Source organism: Oncorhynchus keta, chromosome 11 (assembly GCF_023373465.1).
Source record: "Oncorhynchus keta strain PuntledgeMale-10-30-2019 chromosome 11, Oket_V2, whole genome shotgun sequence".
Taxonomy (NCBI): Eukaryota; Metazoa; Chordata; class Actinopteri; order Salmoniformes; family Salmonidae; genus Oncorhynchus; species Oncorhynchus keta.
This window is the reverse complement of record NC_068431.1, coordinates 17,346,807-17,371,274: the sequence shown is the minus strand read 5'-3', so window position 1 is coordinate 17,371,274 and position 24,468 is coordinate 17,346,807. Positions and strand designations below refer to the sequence as shown.

The 24,468-nt window shown below is 42.7% G+C and overlaps 1 protein-coding gene and 1 long non-coding RNA gene across 37 annotated transcripts in view; both read right to left on the bottom strand.

Moving 5' to 3' along the window:
• Window positions 1-3,422: 3,422 nt before the first annotated feature.
• Window positions 3,423-5,973, bottom strand: LOC127933097 (uncharacterized). 35 transcript variants are annotated; one of them, XR_008147365.1, is made up of 5 exons: window positions 4,196-5,973; window positions 4,080-4,137; window positions 3,880-4,021; window positions 3,616-3,821; window positions 3,429-3,557 (listed from the first exon to the last, which is right to left on the bottom strand). It is a non-coding gene; the product is annotated as an uncharacterized LOC127933097 (long non-coding RNA). The 35 variants fall into 35 exon arrangements; XR_008147378.1 differs by lacking the exon at window positions 4,080-4,137 and adding an exon at window positions 4,022-4,079 and having other exon boundaries at window positions 3,433-3,557; window positions 3,880-3,963; window positions 4,138-5,973; XR_008147380.1 differs by having other exon boundaries at window positions 3,433-3,557; window positions 3,616-3,673; window positions 3,790-3,821; window positions 3,880-4,137.
• Window positions 5,974-9,713: 3,740 nt separating this feature from the next.
• LOC127933096 (disks large 1 tumor suppressor protein-like) overlaps window positions 9,714-24,468 on the bottom strand; it is a 48,197-nt gene continuing 33,442 nt past the window's right edge. For both annotated transcript variants that reach the window (XM_052529644.1, XM_052529645.1), the window contains exon 3: window positions 9,714-13,225. In XM_052529644.1, the coding sequence (XP_052385604.1) occupies window positions 12,993-13,225 (233 nt within the window). In that variant the 3' untranslated portion in view covers window positions 9,714-12,992. The remainder of the gene's footprint in view (window positions 13,226-24,468) is intronic.

The window sequence follows — 24,468 nt, the reverse complement described above, 5'->3', positions numbered from 1 at the left end:
CACACACACACACACACACACACACACACACACACACACACACACACACACACACACACACACACACACACACACACACACACACACACACACACACACACACACACACACACACACACACACACACACACACACAAAATGTCTCTTGTTCACTTACCATCTACGCTCTCATTCTTGTATTTAAAATGTGTCCAAGGAAATTCCTAAAGTCAAATGAATCCAAGCAAAACATAAGAAAAGACTGCAACTTGCGCTTGCACAACCTCAGGCTGAAGTGGCACAAAAGCACACAGTGGGATCAAAAATACTGTACCAGATTGCATGGGATAGAGAGTGTCAACACTCTGCCACAAAGCACTGATTTTGTTAAGCCTTCATCTATTCAGCATGGCTTAATACACTCGGCTTGTGTTTTGTAACACAACGCAGACATCAAATCATTTTCGGGAAAGTTCTGATTCAAATGAGCAGACGGAGTGAAGTTAAGGGACATGTTTGCTGCCCTACTTTTCAGGCTGTTTCTACACAAATGTAACTATGGTTTTGGCTATAAGGTGTACGGTAAAGTTGCCCCTAGATACTGATCTGGGATCAATTTATCATTTTCCCAATGATTAAGGTTAGGATCAAAAACACATGATTTCACATAAACTCCTATGGTTTTTCTGTAAGGGGAGGGGAAACTTCCCCCCGAAGCGTTAGGTAAACCAAAACAATGCAGACCGTGTTGGCCAGGGGACAGAAGGGTTGCAGAGGCTATGACCTGCTTTGTGTTTCTTTCTATTTAGGGACCATGCTGAAAGAGAGTGTTTACAGAACTGCTCCTCTAGCATACACAGTAGTAGGGCAGTCCCTTGTGACCTCTATAACCCCTTCACTTATCCCCATGCATCTACTAAACATACACCTCCACTCCTTTAACACCAAGGGTTTTTGAACAGTATATTTGATTTGATGTACATTAGTTCAGATCTATACATATATACTGTATATCTATCAGTTTGTACAGCTCTGGAACCAGGAATGTTTCAATGGGGAGATAGGATTACTACTGGATTACTGAGGTCGCTGGTTAGATGCCAAGTATGTCAAACACACACGCACACCCATACACAAACATACACACACATACACACACACATACACACACACACGCATAAACACACATACACACATACACACACATACACACACGCATAAACGCATAAACACACATACACACACACACACACACACACACACACACACACACACACACACACACACACACACACACACACACACACACACACACACACACACACACACACAGCACGGAAAAAAAAGATAATGGGTGATAGACATTGGGTCTAAAGGGTCATAGAAATCGTAAAACAGAGGGAGAACTGAGGAATTGCACACACAAAAAAAGTGTTGTTTAGAGATGCATTAATTGATTGCATAGATCATTGGGATATTGAAATTAAGATCTACAGAAAATTATGTGCAACGATCATGAAAATGTTATCATATTGAGAGAAATACGATTTAACTCAGACTTCACCTTTGCACTGGGGGAGATCTTTACAAAGACTAGCTTCCCCCTAGTGGATGAATAGAAAATAAAAAGTTTCATCCTATATCAACTAACCACAGCATTTCAAACGAGACATGAAATATTCTAAAATGCCAAATTGACATAATTTCCAATACTTTATAGAGTAATTGATTTCATGATCAATTGGGGTGACCAGTTAATCAAGTGTTGTGTGAAGAAATCACACTGGAAAATGCAGCTGTGTTCCTTCAATCCTGATCCTGGAGAGCAGCAGTACATGTGGGCTTTTTGTCACATGACACAAAAATCATGTGACCACAATAGAAATGAGCCTTTGGGCTTTATTGTGAAAATCCTCATAATTATTTAATGTATGTACTGTTATCTCTGGTTGGAGTGGATCAATATGTATTTGTTTGGTGTCAAATTACATCAATTAACCAACAACACAAATATTTCAAAACTAATGTTGTCCTGGGTCAAAAGCTAGTAAAACTCTGCAGCCCTACAGGACAAGAAGTTAAGAACACTGTTGTACATGAGTGACTGTATCGCTTGGTAATTTATACATTCTTACAGATCCCATCATTTGCAAAATTGATGCCTCATGGGGTAGTAAGCAATGATGTGTATAAACCTTGGATTGCTGATGCTATGAAATGGCCAATGAGAGGCTTTGAAGCCACAAGCGCCATTAACTCATTGGAAGGAGCAGTCCTCCACAGGAAAGGAATTCAAAAATATTTCAATTAAATGTTTCAAAGACAAAATTACATGTATTTAAGCATTTATTTGTTGTAGTCGGGACAGTGACATTAGTACTCAGAAAAATATTTGAAGGAATATGTTTTTAATAATTGTTCAGTTCTCTTAATATAATGTTCAAGCATGCATTTAGGTATCTGTAATATAACATAATGTAGACATTAATAAATGTATTTCTTTTGCTTTCAAAATCTTTTTTACAATGGAGAAGGAATACCAAGATGGCTGCGCGGTGGCTTCAATGCAGCGTCCCCTGTTACTCATCTATGGTTAATACATATCAGTAGGAGCCCTCAAACTACATTTTACATTTGAGTAATTTAGCAGTCACTCTTATCCAGAGCGAAATACAGGAGCAATTAGGGTTAAGTGCATTTGTCACGTTCTGACCTTAGATCCTTTGTTTTGTCTTTTGTTTTAGTATGGTCAGGGCGTGACTTGTCTATGTTAGTTTGTCTATGATTTTCTATTTCTGTGTTTGGCCTGGTATGGTTCTCAATCAGAGGCAGCTGTCAATCATTGTCCCTGATTGAGAACCATATTTAGGTAGCCTGTTTTGTATTGTGGGTTGTGGGTGATTGTTCCTGTTTCCTGTGTTCACGGTATGGGATTGTTTCGTCTTTGTTCAGGTTGTCGGTTTATAGTTTTTTTTGTTCGTTGTTAAAGTATTCTATTAAAATGGATAATCATCACGCTGCATTTTGGTCCTCCTCTCTTTCCCCAGACGACAAGCATTACAGCCTTGCTCAAGGGCACATGGCCCAATGCTCTGGCCCAATGCTCTTAACCGCTAAGCTACCTGCCGCCAACTGGAGTCATAGGCTTATTTAATAGGAACATTAAATAGCAAACAAATCATTCAGTCAACATTAATTTCAGTTATTGGCTATGGCGATATCTTCTATATGAATGCCGCTGCCACTGTATTGAAGCAATTTGATGCAGTTTATCATAGAGCATTGTGCTTTCTTACGAGCGATAGGTTCAGTACACATCATTGCATTTTGTATCAGCAAGTAGGCTGTCCCTCTTTGAAGACTTGGTCTGCATTGCACTCTTTTAGTCTACAAAGCCATCTTGCATAAACTTCTGCCATACCTTACCTCCTTGTTAACCTTCAGATGTATAACTTACCAGACCCGGACTCAGGGATGGCTAACCCTGAAGATCCCTTCAATCACCACACAGTTACCAGACCTGGACTCAGGGATGGCTAACCCTGAAGATCCCTTCAATCACCACACAGTTACCAGACCTGGACTCAGGGATGGCTAACCCTGAAGATCCTTTCAATCACCACACAGTTACCAGACCTGGACTCAGGGATGGCTAACCCTGAAGATACCTTCAATCACCACACAGTTACCAGACCTGGACTCAGGGATGGCTAACCCTGAAGATACCTTCAATCACCACACAGTTACCAGACCTGGACTCAGGGATGGCTAACCCTGAAGATCCCTTCAATCACCACACAGTTACCAGACCTGGACTCAGGGATGGCTAACCCTGAAGATCCCTTCAATCACCACACAGTTACCAGACCCGGACTCAGGGATGGCTAACCCTGAAGATACCTTCAATCACCACACAGTTACCAGACCTGGACTCAGGGATGGCTAACCCTGAAGATCCCTTCAATCACCACACAGTTACCAGACCTGGACTCAGGGATGGCTAACCCTGAAGATACCTTCAATCACCACACAGTTACCAGACCTGGACTCAGGGATGGCTAACCCTGAAGATCCTTTCAATCACCACACAGTTACCAGACCTGGACTCAGGGATGGCTAACCCTGAAGATCCCTTCAATCACCACACAGTTACCAGACCTGGACTCAGGGATGGCTAACCCTGAAGATCCTTTCAATCACCACACAGTTACCAGACCTGGACTCAGGGATGGCTAACCCTGAAGATCCCTTCAATCACCACACAGTTACCAGACCTGGACTCAGGGATGGCTAACCCTGAAGATCCCTTCAATCACCACACAGTTACCAGACCTGGACTCAGGGATGGCTAACCCTGAAGATCCCTTCAATCACCACACAGTTACCAGACCTGGACTCAGGGATGGCTAACCCTGAAGATACCTTCAATCACCACACAGTTACCAGACCTGGACTCAGGGATGGCTAACCCTGAAGATCCCTTCAATCACCACACAGTTACCAGACCTGGACTCAGGGATGGCTAACCCTGAAGATACCTTCAATCACCACACAGTTACCAGACCTGGACTCAGGGATGGCTAACCCTGAAGATACCTTCAATCACCACACAGTTACCAGACCTGGACTCAGGGATGGCTAACCCTGAAGATACCTTCAATCACCACACAGTTACCAGACCTGGACTCAGGGATGGCTAACCCTGAAGATCCCTTCAATCACCACACAGTTACCAGACCTGGACTCAGGGATGGCTAACCCTGAAGATCCCTTCAATCACCACACAGTTACCAGACCTGGACTCAGGGATGGCTAACCCTGAAGATACCTTCAATCACCACACAGTTACCAGACCTGGACTCAGGGATGGCTAACCCTGAAGATACCTTCAATCACCACACAGTTACCAGACCTGGACTCAGGGATGGCTAACCCTGAAGATCCCTTCAATCACCACACAGTTACCAGACCTGGACTCAGGGATGGCTAACCCTGAAGATCCTTTCAATCTCCACGGAGTTAAGTAAATCTGCTTTCAGTTTTTTTTGCGCCTCTCATGTGGAATAATCTCCAAAGCTCCTTAAAGGAGTATTTCATGAATATGGCAATTATACCCTTTATCTACTTCCCCAGAGTCATATGAACTAGTGGATACCATTTTTATGTCTCTGTGTCCAATATGAAAGAAGGTAGATATAGTTTCACAAGCCAATGCTAACTAGTGTTAGCGCAATGACTGGAAGTCACTGGGTATCTGCTAGTATGCTAGTAGATACCCATAGACTTCCAATCATTGAGGTCATAAAGTCTGTCTGTGGTATGAATACTTGGTAGAACTGTAATGCAGAAACCAGCTACCATCTGAATGTACACATAGTGCTGTATTGATTTGTATTATTCAAAATATAGTTAGTCTACGTTAATGTTATATAAATACCAGAATTAGTATAATATCCTCCAATATTCTATATGTGCAACTTGTTATGGTATTTGGGTTGCTATAACATTTGGTTTGAAGTCACATTTAGGGTTTGAGCATGCTTTAGGAAGCATCCTGCCATCCTACCACTCCCATGGGTTCACAGTGATGCTAATGCTGGCAGTGGGGTAAGTAAATAAAGAACTAAGCCTTATTTTTGGTAATTGTCTCCCAGGATCAATGAACGAATCCGTTTTTTCAATAACTAGCAAAAATAACTAGCAAAAACTAAATGATACTACAATGAAATGATGATAAATCAGCTTCTTAGTATTAATGTGGATTGTCCTTCGGAAAAAAGTTGCACATTATTTAAGGGTACATCTTTGTTTCGCAAAATATGCAAATTAACTGTAATGTTGCTAAAACAACAGTCTGTTTTGGATTTTTTAAATTTCAGATAACATTATTTACATGTGTAATTATGTTTTAATAAGTTAATGTTTTGCAATTATTGTTGCTTTTTCAAACAGTTTGTTCTTGGGGCCAAAATGACCCCAGTTGGTAAAATAAGTTGGTAGCATGAGGGTTAATGAATCTGCTAAGAATCATCAGCATGATGTCATGAACATAGAAATAAAATTAATATAAAGGGGGTCTCCATTCAAGTCAATGATGGCTACGGAAAGCGTGATTATGCCGATGTGAGCAAGACCTTTAAATAGATCAACATTCACAAAGCCGCGGGGCCAGACGGATTACCAGGACGTGTACTCAAAGCATGTGCGGACCAACTGGCAAGAGTCTTCACTGACTTTTTCAACCTCTCCCTGACCGAGTCTGTAATATCTACATGTTTCAAACAGACCACCATAGTCCCTGTGCCCAAGAACACTAAGGTAACCTGCCTAAATGATTACTGCCCCGTAGCACTCACATCGGTAGCCATGAAATGCTTTGAAAGGCTGGTCATGGCTCACATCAACACCATCATGCCGGAAACCCTAGACCCACTCCAATTCGCATAGCGCCATAACAGATCTACAGATGACGCAATCTCTATTGCACTCCACACTGCCCTTTCCCACCTAGACAAAACGAACACCTATGTGAGAATGCTGTTCATTGACTACAGCTCAGCGTTCAACCCTATAGTGCCCACAAAGATCATCATTAAGCTAAGGACCCTGGGACTAAACACCCCCCTCTGCAACTGGATTCTGGACTTCCTGACGGACCATGCCCAGGTGATAAGGGTAGGCAACAACACATCTGCCACACTGATCCTCAACACTTGGGCCCCTCGGGGTTACGTGCTTAGTCCCCTCCTGTACTCCCTGTTCACCCACGACTGCGTGGCCAATCGCAACTCCAACATCATTAAGTTTGCTGATGACACAACAGTGGTAGGCCTGATCACTGACAACTATGATACCACTTATAGGAAGGATGTCAGAGACCTGGCAGTGTCCTGCCAGGTCAACAACCTCTCCCTCAATGTGAGCAAAACAAAAGTAGCTGATAGTGCCACAGTGTCTCCTGACCCCTCCTGTCTCAGCCTCCAGTATTTATGCTGCAGTAGTTTATGTGTCGGGGGGCTAGGGTCAGTTCGTTATATCTGGAGTACTTCTCCCCCCATTTATTTTTACTCAGCTGCTACTCGCTGTTTATTATTTATGCGTAGTCACTTTACCCCTACCTACGTGTACATATTACCTGGACTAACCTGTACCCCCGCACACTGACTCGGTACCGGTACCCCCTCTATACAGCCTTGTTATTGTTATGCCATTTTCTTGCATTACTTTTTTATTGTATTTTTTTACTTCAGTTTATTTAGTAAATATTTTCTTAATTCCATTTCTTGAACTTCATTGTTCGTTAAGGACTTGTAAAGTAAGCATTTCACGGTAAGGTCTACTACACCTGTTGTATTCGGCGCATGTGACAAATACATTTGATTTGATTCAATCATAATGATCTGTATAGTGGTATTGGGACAGTTTCTGGGACAGATTAAGCCTAGTCCTGGACTAAAAAGCAGCATCACCATCACACAAAACACTTCCAAACACTACTAATCATCCCTTAGAAAATATTAGCTAGATTAGGTCTACTACACCTGTTGTATTTGGCGCATGGGTGGACTGGCAGAAATTGATGGTACCCATGATGCCAGGAAGTAAAAGCAGGAAGTGTACCCTTCAATATGTGCTGTGATTTGTAAAGTGAACTCAACTGACATTACAAATAGCCACATCATTTAAATGAACATTCTACATTACCATGGCAATCCAGCATCAGTTGATAGAACATTCCAAAATTACATGGGAATTATTGCATCACAATACAAGGTAGACATTGCGAATGTACCCATGAGTTTATCAGTCAAATTGCCAGGGTTAGAGCTTCCAAGCTCCATCTTTTTCTATGGTCATGGTGGGTGAGAATCGGCATTCAAAACTAATCAAGGACTCAACAAGTAGTTCAAACAAGTAAAAGAATGATGAATAAAATCTAGAATAATCTATAAATGATTTATTCTAGCTCCATTTCGAGGACTTATTAATAGACGTCTCAGCTTCATTGTGGAAAGTTGCTTTCGTCAAAGGGCAAGCATTTATAACCCTCACACCTTCAGCTCTCTCCATCCATTCCTTTAAATTACAATGTCACAGGCCAGGCCTGCGTATATACATCATAGCCAAGTTCTTGGAGCTCTTCCAACACTAGCAGGCTCTCTCTCAAATGCCAATTAGCTAGAGCTACACAGTCCAGCACACTGTTGCCGACACAGCACCTGTTACTTCCGTGTTGGGAACAGCTACAAAAAACAGTAGAACCAGAGCCTGTGTTTGTCAGCAGAGTCGTTCTGTGTAATGGGGAAAACTGCTAAAGAAGGGATGGGTGTGTGGAGCTGGCGATCTGCTCAGGGCTCCCGATTCCAGGGGATCTAGGGACCAATTATCAGTTCTCATCTCACATTGGAGGCCTATTCTTTTTAACGATGACCGTTGAAAGCCAACATCCACCAATGGCTGGCAAGATAAAACAGCATATGGGTCTTTCTATAAATAAAGGGACCAATTTTTGACATCAGGGTCAAAATTCCTAAATGGTTTGATAATAATAATAAAAATAATATTATTATAATCAGTAAACTCTTAAAACTGTGTGTGTGTGTGTGTGTGTGTGTGTGTGTGTGTGTGTGTGTGTGTGTGTGCAAACTAGACATCACATTATTGCTTCCTCTGTCCTTGTTTCCTCCACTTCTTGCCTCGCATTGTAATTACATTGGAGCCCGAGGGGAGGAACCTTCCCCCAATGTGCGTTGTGAGGAATGGAGGACACAAGGGGAGAATCTCAATTGCATGTCCTTCATTCTTCACGTCCTCTCTCCTCGCCTCCTTCTCAAAACGCATTGGATAAGAAGAGGGGAGGGACTTCTGACCTCATCCAATGGGTTTTGAGGAGACAACAAATCAAAGAAATGCAATTGAGACAGAGGAAGTAAGTATTTGACAGTTATGAACATGTTTTTACAGGGCCAGACTGACTGACTGAGCTACCATAATACCCATGGCCTGTCCAGAAACAACCCCTAGCCCCTACTACCCAGAGTCTCGACACTTGTGGAGATCTGAGAGGGATTGATGCGTGGTGACATGGTGAGAGCTCCACCTCACCCTCTGATAGGCTTAGTGGAATTTTGGCGGTATTGCTCTACACCTGTCCAAATCTGTCCAATGCTCTCAGTGTCTAGGGGGAGAGGTTAGGGGTTGTTTCTCCACGGTACCCCACAACCCTTCAGATGTGTGGTGGACCTACAGCACGACACTTGAGGCATTGGTTGGATGTTTAATTCCATTGACATACACACACAGATTTGCACAGGTGTAAGTTGCACACCCACGGCACTATCAGGCTAATCAGACTGGTCTGAGAAGCCCCAGACCTGCTGTAAACAGTGAAATAATATATTTACATTTATACTATTCATTCGAGCTAGTTAGATGTGCAACCACTGACTAACTATAGCTAGGGGCATATCTCAAGTCTAGCAATAGATACGGTTTTTATTAAGATAACCAATGGTTAGCTAGGTAGCTAGGATATACAGTGTATTCGGAAAGTATACAGACCCCTTCCCCTTTTCCAAATTTTGTTATGTTACAGCCTTATTCTAAAATGGAATCAATCCATTTTTTCCCTCAATCTATACACAATACTATCATGACACAAGGTGAGACCCAGATTCAGACACAGGAGGCAAATGGTTGGAGTCTTACAATATTTATTAATCCAATAGGGGAAGACAAGAGAATGTTCGTGGACAGGCAAAAGGATCAAAACCAGTTCAGAGTCCAAAAGATACCGAAGGGCAGGCAGGATGATCAGGCAGGAAAAAAAGAAGTCCAGAGTCAGGCAGGGGTCAAAACCGGGAGGATTATCAAAAAGAGAATAGCAAATGGAGTACGGGAAAAACACGCTGGTTGACTTGACTAAACATACAAGACGAACTGGCACAGAGAGACAGGAAACACAGTGATAAATACACTGTGGAAACAAGCAACAACTGGAGGGGGTGGAGACAATAATGAGGACAGGTGAAACTGATCAGCCTATTTACAATAAGTATTCAGAACCTTTGCTATGAGACTCGAAATTGAGCTCAGGTGCATCCTGTTTCCATTGATCATCATTGAGATGTTTCTACAACTTGATTGGAGTCCACTTGTAGTAAATTCAATTGATCGGACATGATTTGGAAAGGCACACACCTGTCTATATAAGGTCCCAAAGTTGACAGTGCATGTCAGAGCAAAAACCAAGCCATGAGGTCGAAGGAATTGTCCGTAGAGCTCAGAGACAGGATTGTGTCAATGCACAGATCTGGGGACGGGTACCAAAACATTTCTTCAGCAATGAAGATCCCCAAGAACACAGTGGCCTCCATCATTCTTAAATGGAATAAATGTGGAACTACCAAGACTCTTCCTACAGCTGGCTGCACTGCCAAACTGAGCAATCGAGGGAGAAGGGCCTTGGTCAGGGAAGTGACCAAGAACCCGATGGTCACTCTGACAGAGCTCCAGAGTTCCTCTGTGGAGATGGGAGAATCTTCCAGAAAGAGAACCATCTCTGCAGCACTCCACCAATCAGGCCTTTATGGTAGAGTGGCCAGCCAAGCGTCACATCTGGAGGAAACCTGGCACCATCCCTACCGTGAAGCATAATGGTGGCAATATCATGCTGTGGGGATGTTTCTTAAAAGCAATGACTGGGAGACAGAATCGAGGGAAAGATGAACGGAGCAAAGTACAGAGAGACCCTGGATGAAAACCTGCTCCAGAGCGCTCAGAACCTCAGACTGGGAATGGGAATGTTCACCTTTCCAACAGGACAACAACCCTAAATGCACAGCCATTTCTGGAGAGACCTGAATATAGCTGTGCAGTAATGCTCCCCATCCAACCTGACAGAGCTTGAGAGGATCTGCAGAGAAGAATCTGAAAAACTCTCCAAATACAGGTGTGCCAAGCTTGTAGCATCATACCCAAGAAGACTCAAGGCTGTAATCGCTGCTAAAGGTGCTTCAACAAAGTACTGAGGAAAGGGTCTGAATACTTATGTAAATGTGATATGTTTTTTATTGATAATACATTTGCAAAAAGGTATTTAAAAAACTGTTTTTGGTTTGTATTATGGGGTATTGTGTGTAGATCGAGGGGGGAAATGATTTAATCTATTTTAGAAGAAGGCTGTAACATAACAACATGTGGAAAAAGTCAAGGAGACTGAATACGTTCTGAATGCACTGTATTAGTCAGCTAACCATTTACAGTAACAGCAGTTCATTAACAAGTCAATAGACACTAAATCATATGTAGAAATTTTGAAATCTTACCTTATATTGGCACTGTGGCATGGGTATGAGCAGTTATTAATCAACTAATTATTAGATAATGGTTTAATAGAATGGAGTTAGAAGGGTGACCTCCATCTAAAGGACAGGAAGTGTTGGCTGCGTACTTGAGCAGGCATTCCACATTAAACCCTACACACATTTGAACATCAAAATATGAAGGTTTTGGGGAGTTTTATATGCACAAAAAAATGGATTTCTCTTCAAAAATGTATAAACGGGCTGTTTTCATATTCCATTTGTACTCGGAAAACAAATTATTAAAATTTACATGGAACATAATCTTACCTCAGGAATCTTGATTTAATGTTGTCTATGAAGTAGGCTAATTATCTTGACCGCCGTAACAACAGACACCAAAACTGTCTGTCAACTGTCTGTCAATCCTCGAGATCAACATTATTCCCACACTTTGGCTGTTGTTAAATCGCATTCAGTATCATATGACTGTCATTCAGAAAATCCTTTCCTGAATCAACTGATGTTGCGCGATAATGTCCCTACGTAACTAAACAGCTAGACATCAAATGCGCATCAAACTACTTTTATATTATTGACGAACCCTGTTAATTACAGTATTGATTTTAGTTTTATTAATCATATTTGTAAGGATGGACGCTGGAGACGAGAAGCAGGTACAGGGAGTGAACATTTAATAACCACGGACAGGAACAGAATACGGACAGCGTCTGGACAGGGAAAACAGAAATGACAATAATGCTGACACGGGGATGAAACAGAGGAAACAGACAGATATAGGGAAGACAATCAAAACGTGAAGGAGTCCGGAGGGGCCCAATGAGCGGTGATGCGCATAATGATGGTGACAGGTGTGCTCTCGAGCGCCAGAGAGGGAGAGCGGGAGCAGGCATGACAATATTAAAGTTACTATTTCTGTTTGAAGCATTGGATTTTTCAATCACATACATTATTTTGGATATGTGTGCCCTTGAAAACTGTTTACACACCGTAACATAGGGAGATACGAAATGCTATGAGGTTACAATACACTTCCGTGATCTCCATACAAAAAAGAGACAGACAGCAATATCCAGGAACTTCACATGATCAAGGTCAATGTGTAATTCAATTGTTAAATGCTGAGTATATGATATAACTACAAACAACAGTATCATACATTTTTAAACAGCTTTTGATTAAACTTTTGAATTATATTGAATGTATTTATGTTCCCCTTTATATCATAATGTATTCACATGAAGAATAAAAAAGTCAAATTATTATTAATGACTTTGTAAGAGCTCCAAACAGACTACAAGAAATACTCACTGGTACCCTCTTTTATAGAAAGACCCACATATATTAATTAATTTATTGAGTTATAAAAAGTATTCTATAGTTTGTAATTTCCACTTTGAAATTGTGATACACACAAGGAAATGATTATTCAGTATTTCTGTTTTCACAAATCTGTAATTGATTCCATTGTCTGTTTTATTGCTTGAGAACTTAGGCAAGGAACAATCCCAATGTATGTATCTCAATACCTACAAACTGTAATAAAACTTGAACTTAAACTGTGAAACAGAAAAACAGTTATCTTATCGTGCTATTATTTTTTTGTGTTTTTTAGAGTCAACTGGCTTCCTCATTGGTGAAGTAGTACGACTACCACAGAACTACAATGAGTAGAAATGGCCTCCACATTCAAGTCAATAATCCTGTAATGGGTAGACTGGCAGGATTCATTACATTTCTAAGCCCGCTACTCCGAGGTCCCATCAGGCTCACCTCAGTTGGGCAGGCATGTTGTAGCACCGCGGTGAGGGAGCCCGTGCCCGTCTGTTCCCACTTGTCGGCCATGTGGTTGACCTCCTCCAGCTTCTGCTTGCAGCTCTTTTGGGTGTTCAGCAGCGTCACCTCATAGAACTCCTGGATATCTGAGGAAAACATAACAGATTCCCATTTGATCATTTACAATACTTAGAAATGTCCCTTGAGAGGAAATATGGATGAAAACAGACACTTGACAAGACTTTCACTAATTACAATATAATATCAGTGTAAGCCGGCAGACTTCCGTTTACGTCAACATGCTGCGTTTCAGATGTACATGGAAATGGGGGTCTTTGATTAAACACAGGATTACTGCCTCATTGGACATCAACCAAAATAAATGGGGGCAATTTGTAAAATTGGATTTCTGGCACTGACATTAGATGCCATAGCAGAGAAGAACAACACCGACGTATGGCCAAATTCTCTTGTCCGGTACAACTGGGAACCCTCCTATGAGGCAGAGTAAGTCCAAAGTTCTGTTGTAGACTGTCCCAAAATCTGTCCCAAATTCATAGTTATTAATTTGCTCTGGATATCTGCACGGCATTGCATATATAGAGAATTCACCGTCACTGAATGCAACTTGGAACCGAATTATAAAGTACAAACATTAGTCTACAGGGCTGTATCAGTGCTACACAGGTTCTCAGGATAAAGAAACCATGAACAAACAAAGAGCAAATAGCTGTAAGTACAAAATATATCTGCAACTCTGCTTCCAGTCCTTAGCCTTAGTGAAGACTAGAAGCTGATGTCTCTTGTTGAAGGAGCAGTCAACAATATTTTGGCAAGAAGTCTAAGCTAGATCCATTTGGACAGCGTGTGCCACCAGCTGTCGGGTGTGCGCTGAAGCAGCTTGGTCAAAGCTGTTTTTTTATCATTCAGTCTCAATTATTTGGCCAAAATGTACTTACGAAATTAACTGTTTTATAAAATTATTCCAACAAATCTTTGCATGCTGTTACATTAGGCTATTATTTGGATACCGGAGCATTATAATAATTTACAAATGTTCAGAAAATCATTAACACATGATCAATAAATGGTTAATAAATGATAGTTATTATTAGGTGTTACCCCAAAATGCTTGATGGCCCAGTTCTTGCATAATGTATTAACTATGCAGTAGGCAATTGGCAAACATTGCTCTTGAAGTGGGTCTCCACAGCCAAGAGGTGTAATTCACTTCAAGTCGGCAACAAAAGTACAGCTATTCAATTGAAACCCTAGTCTTTTTGCAAGAATTCAACACTGGAAGAGAATTCAAACCCAAACATTCCAGCTTACTAACAGTTTGATACACAACCCTCATTCAACGCTGATTGGCAAACACCATGTTTTCTACATACAAACACAAACTGTAGTGATTCCCTCTGGTCTTGTGTCATTTAATCCAAAGAGAGTCTTGTGTGTCATGTGTGTCTTGTTGATGTCTTGTGAGTCTTGTTGATGTCTTGTTGATGTCATGTGGGTCTTGTTGATGTCTTGTGTGTCGCGTGTGTGTCTGAAGCTTTCGCTGTTATAGCAACGTCATCTTACTTCGGAAGAAGGTTATAGCAGGATTCACTTGAGTGGCGGATCCTTGAAATAGAACAGCTTTAGCGCTGCTCAGAGCAGGGCCGTGCACAGACCTTCTGGGGGGGCATGTCCTCCAACAACAACAAAAATTGCACCCCCCAAAGAACATTACACAACCGCGGTCACAGACTCGTTGAGCAATTATGACTTTGATTATTCAGTTAAAAGCAATAGATGGCCAAATGTTAATGGCTAATTAAATGACACATACAGTGGGGAGAACAAGTATTTGATAAACTGCTGATTTTGCAGATTTTCACCACTTACAAAGCATGTAGAGGTCTGTCATTTTTATCATAGGTACACTTCAACTGTGAGAGACGGAATCTAAAACAAAAATCCAGAAAATCACATTGTATGATTTTTTTAAGTCATTAATTTGCATTTTATTGCATGAGATAAGTATTTGATCACCTACCAACCAGTAAGAATTCCGGCTCTCACAGACCTGTTAGTTTTTCTTTAAGAAGCCCCTACTGTTCTCCACTCATTACCTGCATTAACTGCACCTGTTTGAACTCGTTACCTGTATAAAATACACCTGTCCACACACTCAATCAAACAGACTCCAACCTCTCCACAATGGCCAAGGCCAGAGAACTTGGTGAGAAGGCAACAACTGTTGGCGCAATTATTAGAAAAAGGAAGAGGTTCAAGATGACGGTCAATCACCCTCGGTCTGGGGCTCCATGCAGGATCTCACCTCGTGGGGCATCAATGATCATGAGGAAGGTGAGGGATCCGCCCAGAACTAGACGGCAGGACCTGGTCAATGACCTGAAGAGAGCTGGGACCACAGTCTCAAAGAAAACCATTAGTAACACACTACGCCGTCATGGATTCAAATCCTGCAGCGCACGCAAGGTCCCCCTGCTCAAGCCAGCACATGTCCAGGCCCGTCTGAAGTTTGCCAATGACCATCTGGATGATCCAGAGGAGGAATGGGAGAAGGTCATGTGGTCTGATGAGACAAAAATAGAGCTTTTTGGTCTAAACTCCACTCGCCGTGTTTGGAGGAAGAAGAAGGATGAGTACAACCCCAAGAACACCATCCCAATCGTGAAGCATGGAGGTGGAAACATCATTCTTTGGGGATGCTTTTCTGCAAAGGGGACAGGACGACTGCACTGTATTGAGGGGAGGATAGATGGGGCCATGTATCGCGAGATCTTGGCCAACAACCTCCTTCCCTCAGTAAGAGCATTGAAGATGGGTCATGGTTGGGTCATCCAGCATGACAACGACCCTAAACACACTAAGGAGTGGCTCCATAAGAAGCATCTCAAGGTCCTGGAGTGGCCTAGCCACTACGCGTAAAAGGACAAACTGGTTTGCTTCCATGGCGGACTGGCTTGAATTGTGAGGTTGACCACACAATTTATTTTCATCATGAGACAAATCTATTGGTTTTCTACCCAAAGTTACAAAGGAAATGTTGAGATCTATTTGGTACTGTAATACTACTTTGTGGTAAATAATGCAGGAAACTTATATTACATATTTCTTTGAACTGTGAAAGAAAAACCATCACCAGATAAACAGGGAATACATTACGTAGTATGGAGAAGCAATACTCCAAGCCGCAGCTTCATACTATTTGTTAAACATAGAGAACTGATACTGTATATTGGGTTGTTGTGGTGGGATTGGCATGGGTAGGAAGAAATTTGGTCTAAATCAGATGTTAGATACTATATTTATTGAATATTATCTGAATAAAATTGACCATTTGGGTGCAATCAATTAGCTTAACTTGTCCTAGATGAAATACAATAAAAGGAATGCCAATCGTACCTGTTTCTAAATATAGAAACAATTTAAGAACAATCTGAGATGGTGGGTGTCATGGCTTGCTGAAATGACAGGGAATGACTCATATGAAGTACTTCAGGAAGCAATTGAAATTCCAAGTCCAATTTTTTGTAATAGAGAAGCATTGAGGAAAATTAGAATTTTGGTTTACCCCCTGACAGGGAAAGGAAGGTGGGAAGAGAAAGGGGATACCTAGTCAGTTGCAGAACTGAATAAATTCAACCGAAATGTGTCACATTTAACACAAACCCTCAGAATCAGAGGGGTGCGGCGGGCTGACTTAATCAACGTCATTGGCACTCATAGAGAAGCTGTTGCTGGGGGTTTAACAGCCTTGCAGAAGGGCAGAACAGCATATTTTTACACCTGGAGGTCAAACAACCTCCACTCATCAATATCAAACGCTCCCTGAAACACTTCAGCGAGCAGGCCTTTCTAATCGACCTGGACGGGGTATCCTGGAAGGATATTGACCTGGTTATTTTTTTTAAGTGCCTTCCTCACCATCTTAAATAAGCATGCCCCATTCAAGAAATTTAGAACCAGGAACAGATATAGCCCTTGGTTCTCTCCAGACCTGACTGCCCTTAACCAACACAAAAACATCACATGGCGTTCTGCATTAGCATTAGTTGATATGCAACTTTTCAGGGAAGCTAGAAACCAATATACACAGGCAGTTAGAAAAGCCAAGGCTAGCTTTTTCAAGCAGAAATTTGCTTCCTGCAACACAAACTCAAAAAAGTTCTGGGACACTGTGAAGTCCACGGAGAATAAGAACACCTCCTCCCAGCTGCCCACTGCACTGAGGATAGGAAACACTGTCACCACCGATAAACCGATCCACTATAATTGAGAATTTCAATAAGCATTTTTCTACGGCTGGCCATGCTTTCTACCTGGCTACCCCTAACCCAGTCAACAACACTGCACCCCCCACAGCAACTCGCCCAAGCCTTCCCCATTTCTCCTTCTCCCAAATCCAGTCAGCTGATGTTCTGAAACAGCTGCAAAATCTGGACCCCTACAAATCAGCAGGGCTAGACAATCTAGACCCTTTCTTTCTAAAATTATCTGCCGAAATTGTTGCAACCCCTATTACTAGCCTGTTTAACCTCTCTTTCGTGTCGTCTTAGTTTCCCAAATATTGGAAAGCAGCTGCGGTCATCCCCCTCTTCAAAGGGGGGGGACACTCTTGACCCAAACTGCTACAGACCTATATCTATCCTACCCTGCCTTTCTAAGGTCTTCGAAAGCCAAGTCAACAAACAGATTACCGACCATTTCGAATCCCATCATACCTTCTCCGCTATGCAATCTGGTTTCAGAGCTGGTCATGGGTGCACTTCAGCCATGCTGTCACGCCCTGGTCATAGAGAGGCTTTTGTTCTCTATTTTGGTTACGCCAGGGTGTGACTAGGGTGGGCATTCTATGTTCATATTCCATGTTTTGTATTTCTTTGTTGTTTGGCCGGGTGTGGTTCTCAATCAGAGGCAACAGTCTATTGTTGTCTCTGATTGAGAACCATACTTAAGTAGCTTTTTCCCACATGGTTTTGTGGGTAGTTGTTTTCTGTTGTGTGTCTACACCAGATAGAACTGTTTTGTTTGTGTCGCTTTGATAATTTTTGTTCTAGTGTTCGATTATAATAAAAATCATGGACACTTAACACGCTGCGCTTTGGTCCACTTCTCCAAACAGCCGTTACACACGCTCAAGGTCCTAAACGATATCTTAACCGCCATCGATAAGAAACAATACTGTGCAGCCGTATTCATTGATCTGGCCAAGGCTTTCGACTCAGTCAATCACCACATCCTCATCAGCAGACATGATAGCCTTGGTTTCTCAAATGATTGCCTCGCCTGGTTCACCAACTACTTCTCTGATAGATTTCAGTGTGTCAAATCGGAGGGCCTGTTGTCCGGGCCTCTGGCAGTCTCTATGGGGGTGCCTCAGGGTTCAATTCTTGGACTGACTCTCTTCTCTGTATACATCAATGGCGTCGCTCTTGCTGCTGGAGAGTCTCTGATCCACCTCTACGCAGACGACACCATTCTGTATACTTCTGGCCCTTCTTTGGACACTGTGTTAACAACCCATCAGACAAGCTTCAATGCCATACAACTCTCCTTCCGTGGCCTCCAATTGCTCTTAAATACAAGTAAAACTAAATGCATGCTCTTCAACCGATTGCTGCCTGCACCTGCCCGCCCGTCCAACATCACTACTCTGGACGGCTCTGACTTAGAATATGTGGACAACTACAAATACCTAGGTGTCTGGTTAGACTGTAAACTCTCCTTCCAGATTCACATCAAACATCTCCAATCCAAAGTCAAATCTAGAATTGGCTTCCTATTTCGCAACAAAGCATCCTTCAATCATGCTGCCAAACATACCCTTGTAAAACTGACCATCCTACCGATCCTCGACTTCGGCGATGTCATTTACAAAACATCCTCCAATACCCTACTCAATAAATTGGATGCAGTCTATCACAGTGCCATCCGTTTTGTCACCAAAGCCCCATATACTACTCACCACTGCGACCTGTACGCTCTCATTGGCTGGCCCTCGCTTCATACTCTTCGCCAAACCCACTGGCTCCAGGTCATCTACAAGACCCTGCTAGGTAAAGTCCCCCCTTATCTCAGCTCGCTGGTCACCATAGTAGCACCCACCTGTAGCACGCGCTCACCCCCAAAACCAATTCTTTCTTTGGCCGCCTCTCCTTCCAGTTCTCTGCTGCCAATGACTGGAACGAACTACAAAAATCTCTGAAACTGGAAACACTTATCTCCCTCACTAGCTTTAAGCACCAGCTGTCAGATCAGCTCACAGATTACTGCACCTGTACATAGCCCATCTATAATTTAGCCCAAACAACTACCTCTCCCCCTACTGTATTTATTTATTTTGCTTCTTTGCACCCCATTATTTCTATCTCTACTTTGCACATTCTTCCACTGCAAATCTACCATTCCAGTGTTTTACTTGCTATATTGTATTTACTTTGCCACCATGGCCTTTTTTACTTTACCTCCCTTATCTCACCTCATTTGCTCACATTGTATGTAGACTTATTTTTCTACTGTATTATTGACTGTATGTTTGTTTTACTCCATGTGTTGTTGTATGTGTCGAACTGCTTTGCTTTATCTTGGCCAGGTCGCAATTGTAAATGAGAACTTGTTCTCAACTTGCCTACCTGGTTAAATAAAGGTGAAATAAATTAAATAAATAAAAAAATTCACGTTACGGTCTACACCTGTTGTATTCGGTTCATGTGACAAAAACAATTTAATTTGATTTGATTCAATCATAATGATCTGTATAGTGGTATTGGGACAGTTTCTGGGACAGATTAAGCCTAGTCCTGGACTAAAAAGCAGCATCACCATCACACAAAACACTTCCAAACACCACTGAGCATCCCTTAGAAAAGATTAGCTAGATTAGCTCATACGGTAATAATGTAGGTGGACAAGTACTTGTTATGCAATCGAAGAATTGTTAATTAATAACAAAGCAGACCTTTCAAAAGAATAGCTGCTGCATGTTCAACAAAGGAAACTGAACCCATAACAAGTATTCTTTCTCAGTAGTCCAGAGGCTCGTCTCCACAGACAGAACCCAAATTTACATTTAAATGGAGGTTAATGACAACAAGCTATTTGCATTCATTACAAAACGTTGGGAGTATAATAGCTTAGTCCCTGCTCCCCAAACCACATGTTTGAGCGAGTCCATCATACACTGCTAAGAATTAGTCTTATATGTTTGCTGAGAAAAGGGTTGGCAAATTTGAAATGCACTACAATACAGTATTTGTGTAATAAACCATTGGCACGAATGCCTCTTTGAAATACAAGAAGATAAACATACGTCATTGAACCGAAATATATGCAAATCCCCTAGACTCATTGAGCGCCAGTGAAGTGTCTTATTGGGTTTGGATACCCTGAATTGACAAAACAAATGCAGAATTCTCTTAGTCACAGCCATCTTAAGATTCAATGTGAGATGCACATGTTCTACTAGCCAACAACACTACACAGCACTGTATTTTATCAAACTTTTCCTCAGGTTGTGTAGGCAACATGATAAGATTCAGATGATCTGTATTTTCCCATTGCAGAGCAATTTGGTTGCAGCAGTCCAAAAGCACAAAAAAGAACAGATTGTGCGCGGTATTTCCCTGTTTAGTGGTTTTTCATGGTAGTTGTGCAAATGGATAATTCAGATATTTTTTTATATAATAAATATGTACAACTACCCTCTATACTAGGAACTCATTTGTTTCCCTTCATTCAAATTCATTCACTGCCTTATCTGCAGTTGCCAAATAGCTTATAGCTGAATAATTACAGTAACTAAAAGGCCTACATGCAACTTCCTGTATAATAGTGGCCCATATTCAAACAAGCAAAATTTTAAAAAGTAAAAGTAGCACACGGGGTAACTTACAGTGCAGTGAAACTTTGTTTGTCTCCATAGACATCCCGAGCGCTGCCGGTCCCTTGAAGCAGTGTGCTGTGGGAGCACCAGATGCCCATGCAACAAAACAGCAAGCCTACTCCTCCGGCGGGCCGCCTGTTCAACTTCAATAGAGACAATGACCTTGCACCCCGGGCAGCCCTCGCACTCCGACAGCTGATTTGTAATGCAGCCCTGCGTCTGATAATGTGCTTAACGCTGCCTCCAAACCCCTCTCACACACCTCTACACAGTGTGGACATGGGTGCCCCCTTTTCGTAGACAGTTGAATCTACAAGTGCCAGCAGGCACTGGCAGTCACACTCTTTGTCATGGGAGAGCAGGGTATGTATGGGGGGACCCATTGGGGGGGGGGGGTATTTCAGACACTTGGCTCATGCATGAAGGGCACACATAAGCCTGTGACGACAGCTTTAAGTGGCTGTGTAGCGCTGGGGTGGAGGGCCACCGGCTTCCCCACAGGGCAGACTTATTTCCTGGCTGTCACACAGTCAAACGGGGACAGAGAACAACCCCACACTTGGGCCATAAGGATATTGCCTACTCCTGGAGAACAGCTTGAAATTCAAATCACAGCCTATGCTAAGGTAGGCCTGATGATTACATGCAACATACTGAATGTAAAAGCACGGCCGATTAAATAGCCTTTCTGAGATAGCTACTGCCTTATGGCATTACACATAAACCCATCCATAGACTTGCTGTAGTTTCAGGGGAGTGTAACATGCTAATATGCTGATCTGAACGTTTTTGTGCTGCATTACATTAGGAAACAAGACGAGTCCCAGGGATTTTCTTCACTGGCTGCCGCAGTGGATTTTTCCAGAGTTTTTGTGGATAACTCAACATAAAGCTGTAAAACAAGGCTACAGTGAAAACTCCCTCAACATTGTTCCCTAGTCCTACCCCACACCAAAAATAAGAATTAAGCAACTTACTCAATATTTCTTCTTTATCATTTTTTACACCTCCGATTGCACAACAGCACTTATGATGCCTCCCTCAGTTGTTGTCAGCTGTGACACCTGAGGCCACTGAAGGAGCCTGTTGAAGGGTGTGTGTGTGTGTGTGTGTGTGTGTGTGTGTGTGTGTGTGTGTGTGTGTGTGTGTGTGTGTGTGTGTGTGTGTGTGTGTGTGTGTGTGTGTGTGTGTGTGTGTGTGTGTGTGTGTGTGCGTGCGTGTGTGTGAACAATACATCTCATCATGCCATAAAGGCCCTGAGCAACAATGGAAACAACACACCCGTAACCTTCTGAACCACAATAAGCCCTAACCAGTGCTTCATTTGAGAAGGATCCTGCGGGAACAGGATCAGGCACCTCACCATTTTGGACTGTTTCATTCCGGAACTTATTTGGCCAGATCCAGTAGCACTCGTGGCATGAAAATTAATTTCACTTTTTGCAATGTAAACATTTTAATAAAAGCGATCAAAGTTAAATCGAGTTGCCTGTTCGTTAATCCCCCCCACCCCCCGGGCCTAATATTCTAAGAGGTGCTTCGGGTTGAGCCTGCCCGGCTCTATGAATTGCGCAACATAGTAACCTATGTTTGAGACCAATGAGCGGCCGTGGCTGTGTGAGCACGCCTGTATCTCTCACAGAACTAGAATGAAACAAACTTTCTTTCCATGATCTTTCTCCCTCTCTCTGCTCTGATAGAAATTAGCCTGCAACTCTCATCTCACCAGCATTGCACTTCATAATTTATTTCCTTATATACTGAACAAAAATATGAACGCAACATGTAAACTGTTAGACCCATGTATCATGAGCTGAAATAAAAGATCCCAGACATTTTCCGTAACCACACAAAAAGCTTATTTCTCTCAAATGTTGTCTCAAATTTGTTTACATCCCTCCATCCCTCCCTCCATTTTCTCCTTTGCCAAGATAATCCATCCACCTGACAGGTGTGGCATATCAAGAAGCTGACGTGGACGGGATGCTGAGGAGCATTTCTGTCTGTAATAAAGCCCTTTTTGTGGAAAAAATGATTCTGATTGGCTGGGCCTATATACCTTCCCAGGCCCACCCATGGTAGCGCCCTTGCCCAGTCATGTGAAATCCATAGATTAGGACCTAATGAATGTATTTCAATTGACTGATTTCCTTAAATGAACTGTAACTCCTTCAAATCTCCAAAATTGTTGCATGTTGTGTTTCTATTTTTGTTCAGTATAGAATAGCCGCACAAAGGGTTCTGGAGGAGCTGCAGCACTCCTGATACATTTGCCATTACGTAACGTAATCAACACTGCTAGCTAGCCAGCTAGCCCCCGAATAGCAGCACTGTAGAAACTATTACACTCAACGGAACGACTTGATTAGTGTAGTGTCAACAACGCAGCCACTGCCAGCTAGCCTACAAAGTCAACAACGCAGCCACTGCCAGCTAGCCTACTTCAGCAGTACTGTATCATTTTAATCATTTTAGTCAATAAGATTCTTGCTACGTAAGCTTAACTTTCTGAACATTCGAGACGTGTAGTCCACTTGTCATTCCAATCTCCTTGCATTAGCTTAGCCTCTTCTGTAGCCTGTCAACTATGTGTCTGTCTATCCCTGTTCTCTCCTCTCTGCACAGACCATACAAACGCTCCACACCGCGTGGCCGCGGCCACCCTAATCTGGTGGTCCCAGCGCGCACGACCCACGTGGAGTTCCAGGTCTCCGGTAGCCTCTGGAACTGCCGATCTGCGGCCAACAAGGCAGAGTTCATCTCAGCCTATGCCTCCCTCCAGTCCCTCGACTTCTTGGCACTGACGGAAACATGGATCACCACAGATAACACTGCTACTCCTACTGCTCTCTCTTCGTCCGCCCACGTGTTCTCGCACACCCCGAGAGCTTCTGGTCAGCGGGGTGGTGGCACCGGGATCCTCATCTCTCCCAAGTGGTCATTCTCTCTTTCTCCCCTTACCCATCTGTCTATCGCCTCCTTTGAATTCCATGCTGTCACAGTTACCAGCCCTTTCAAGCTTAACATCCTTATCATTTATCGCCCTCCAGGTTCCTCGGAGAGTTCATCAATGAGCTTGATGCCTTGATAAGCTCCTTTCCTGAGGACGGCTCACCTCTCACAGTTCTGGGCCACTTTAACCTCCCCACGTCTACCTTTGACTCATTCCTCTCTGCCTCCTTCTTTCCACTCCTCTCCTCTTTTGACCTCACCCTCTCACCTTCCCCCCCTACTCACAAGGCAGGTAATACGCTCGACCTCATCTTTACTAGATGCTGTTCTTCCACTAACCTCATTGCAACTCCCCTCCAAGTCTCCGACCCCTACCTTGTATCCTTTTCCCTCTCGCTCTCATCCAACACTTCCCACACTGCCCCTACTCGGATGGTATCGCGCCGTCCCAACCTTCGCTCTCTCTCCCCCCGCTACTCTCTCCTCTTCCATCCTATCATCTCTTCCCTCTGCTCAAACCTATCTCCTGATTCTGCCTCC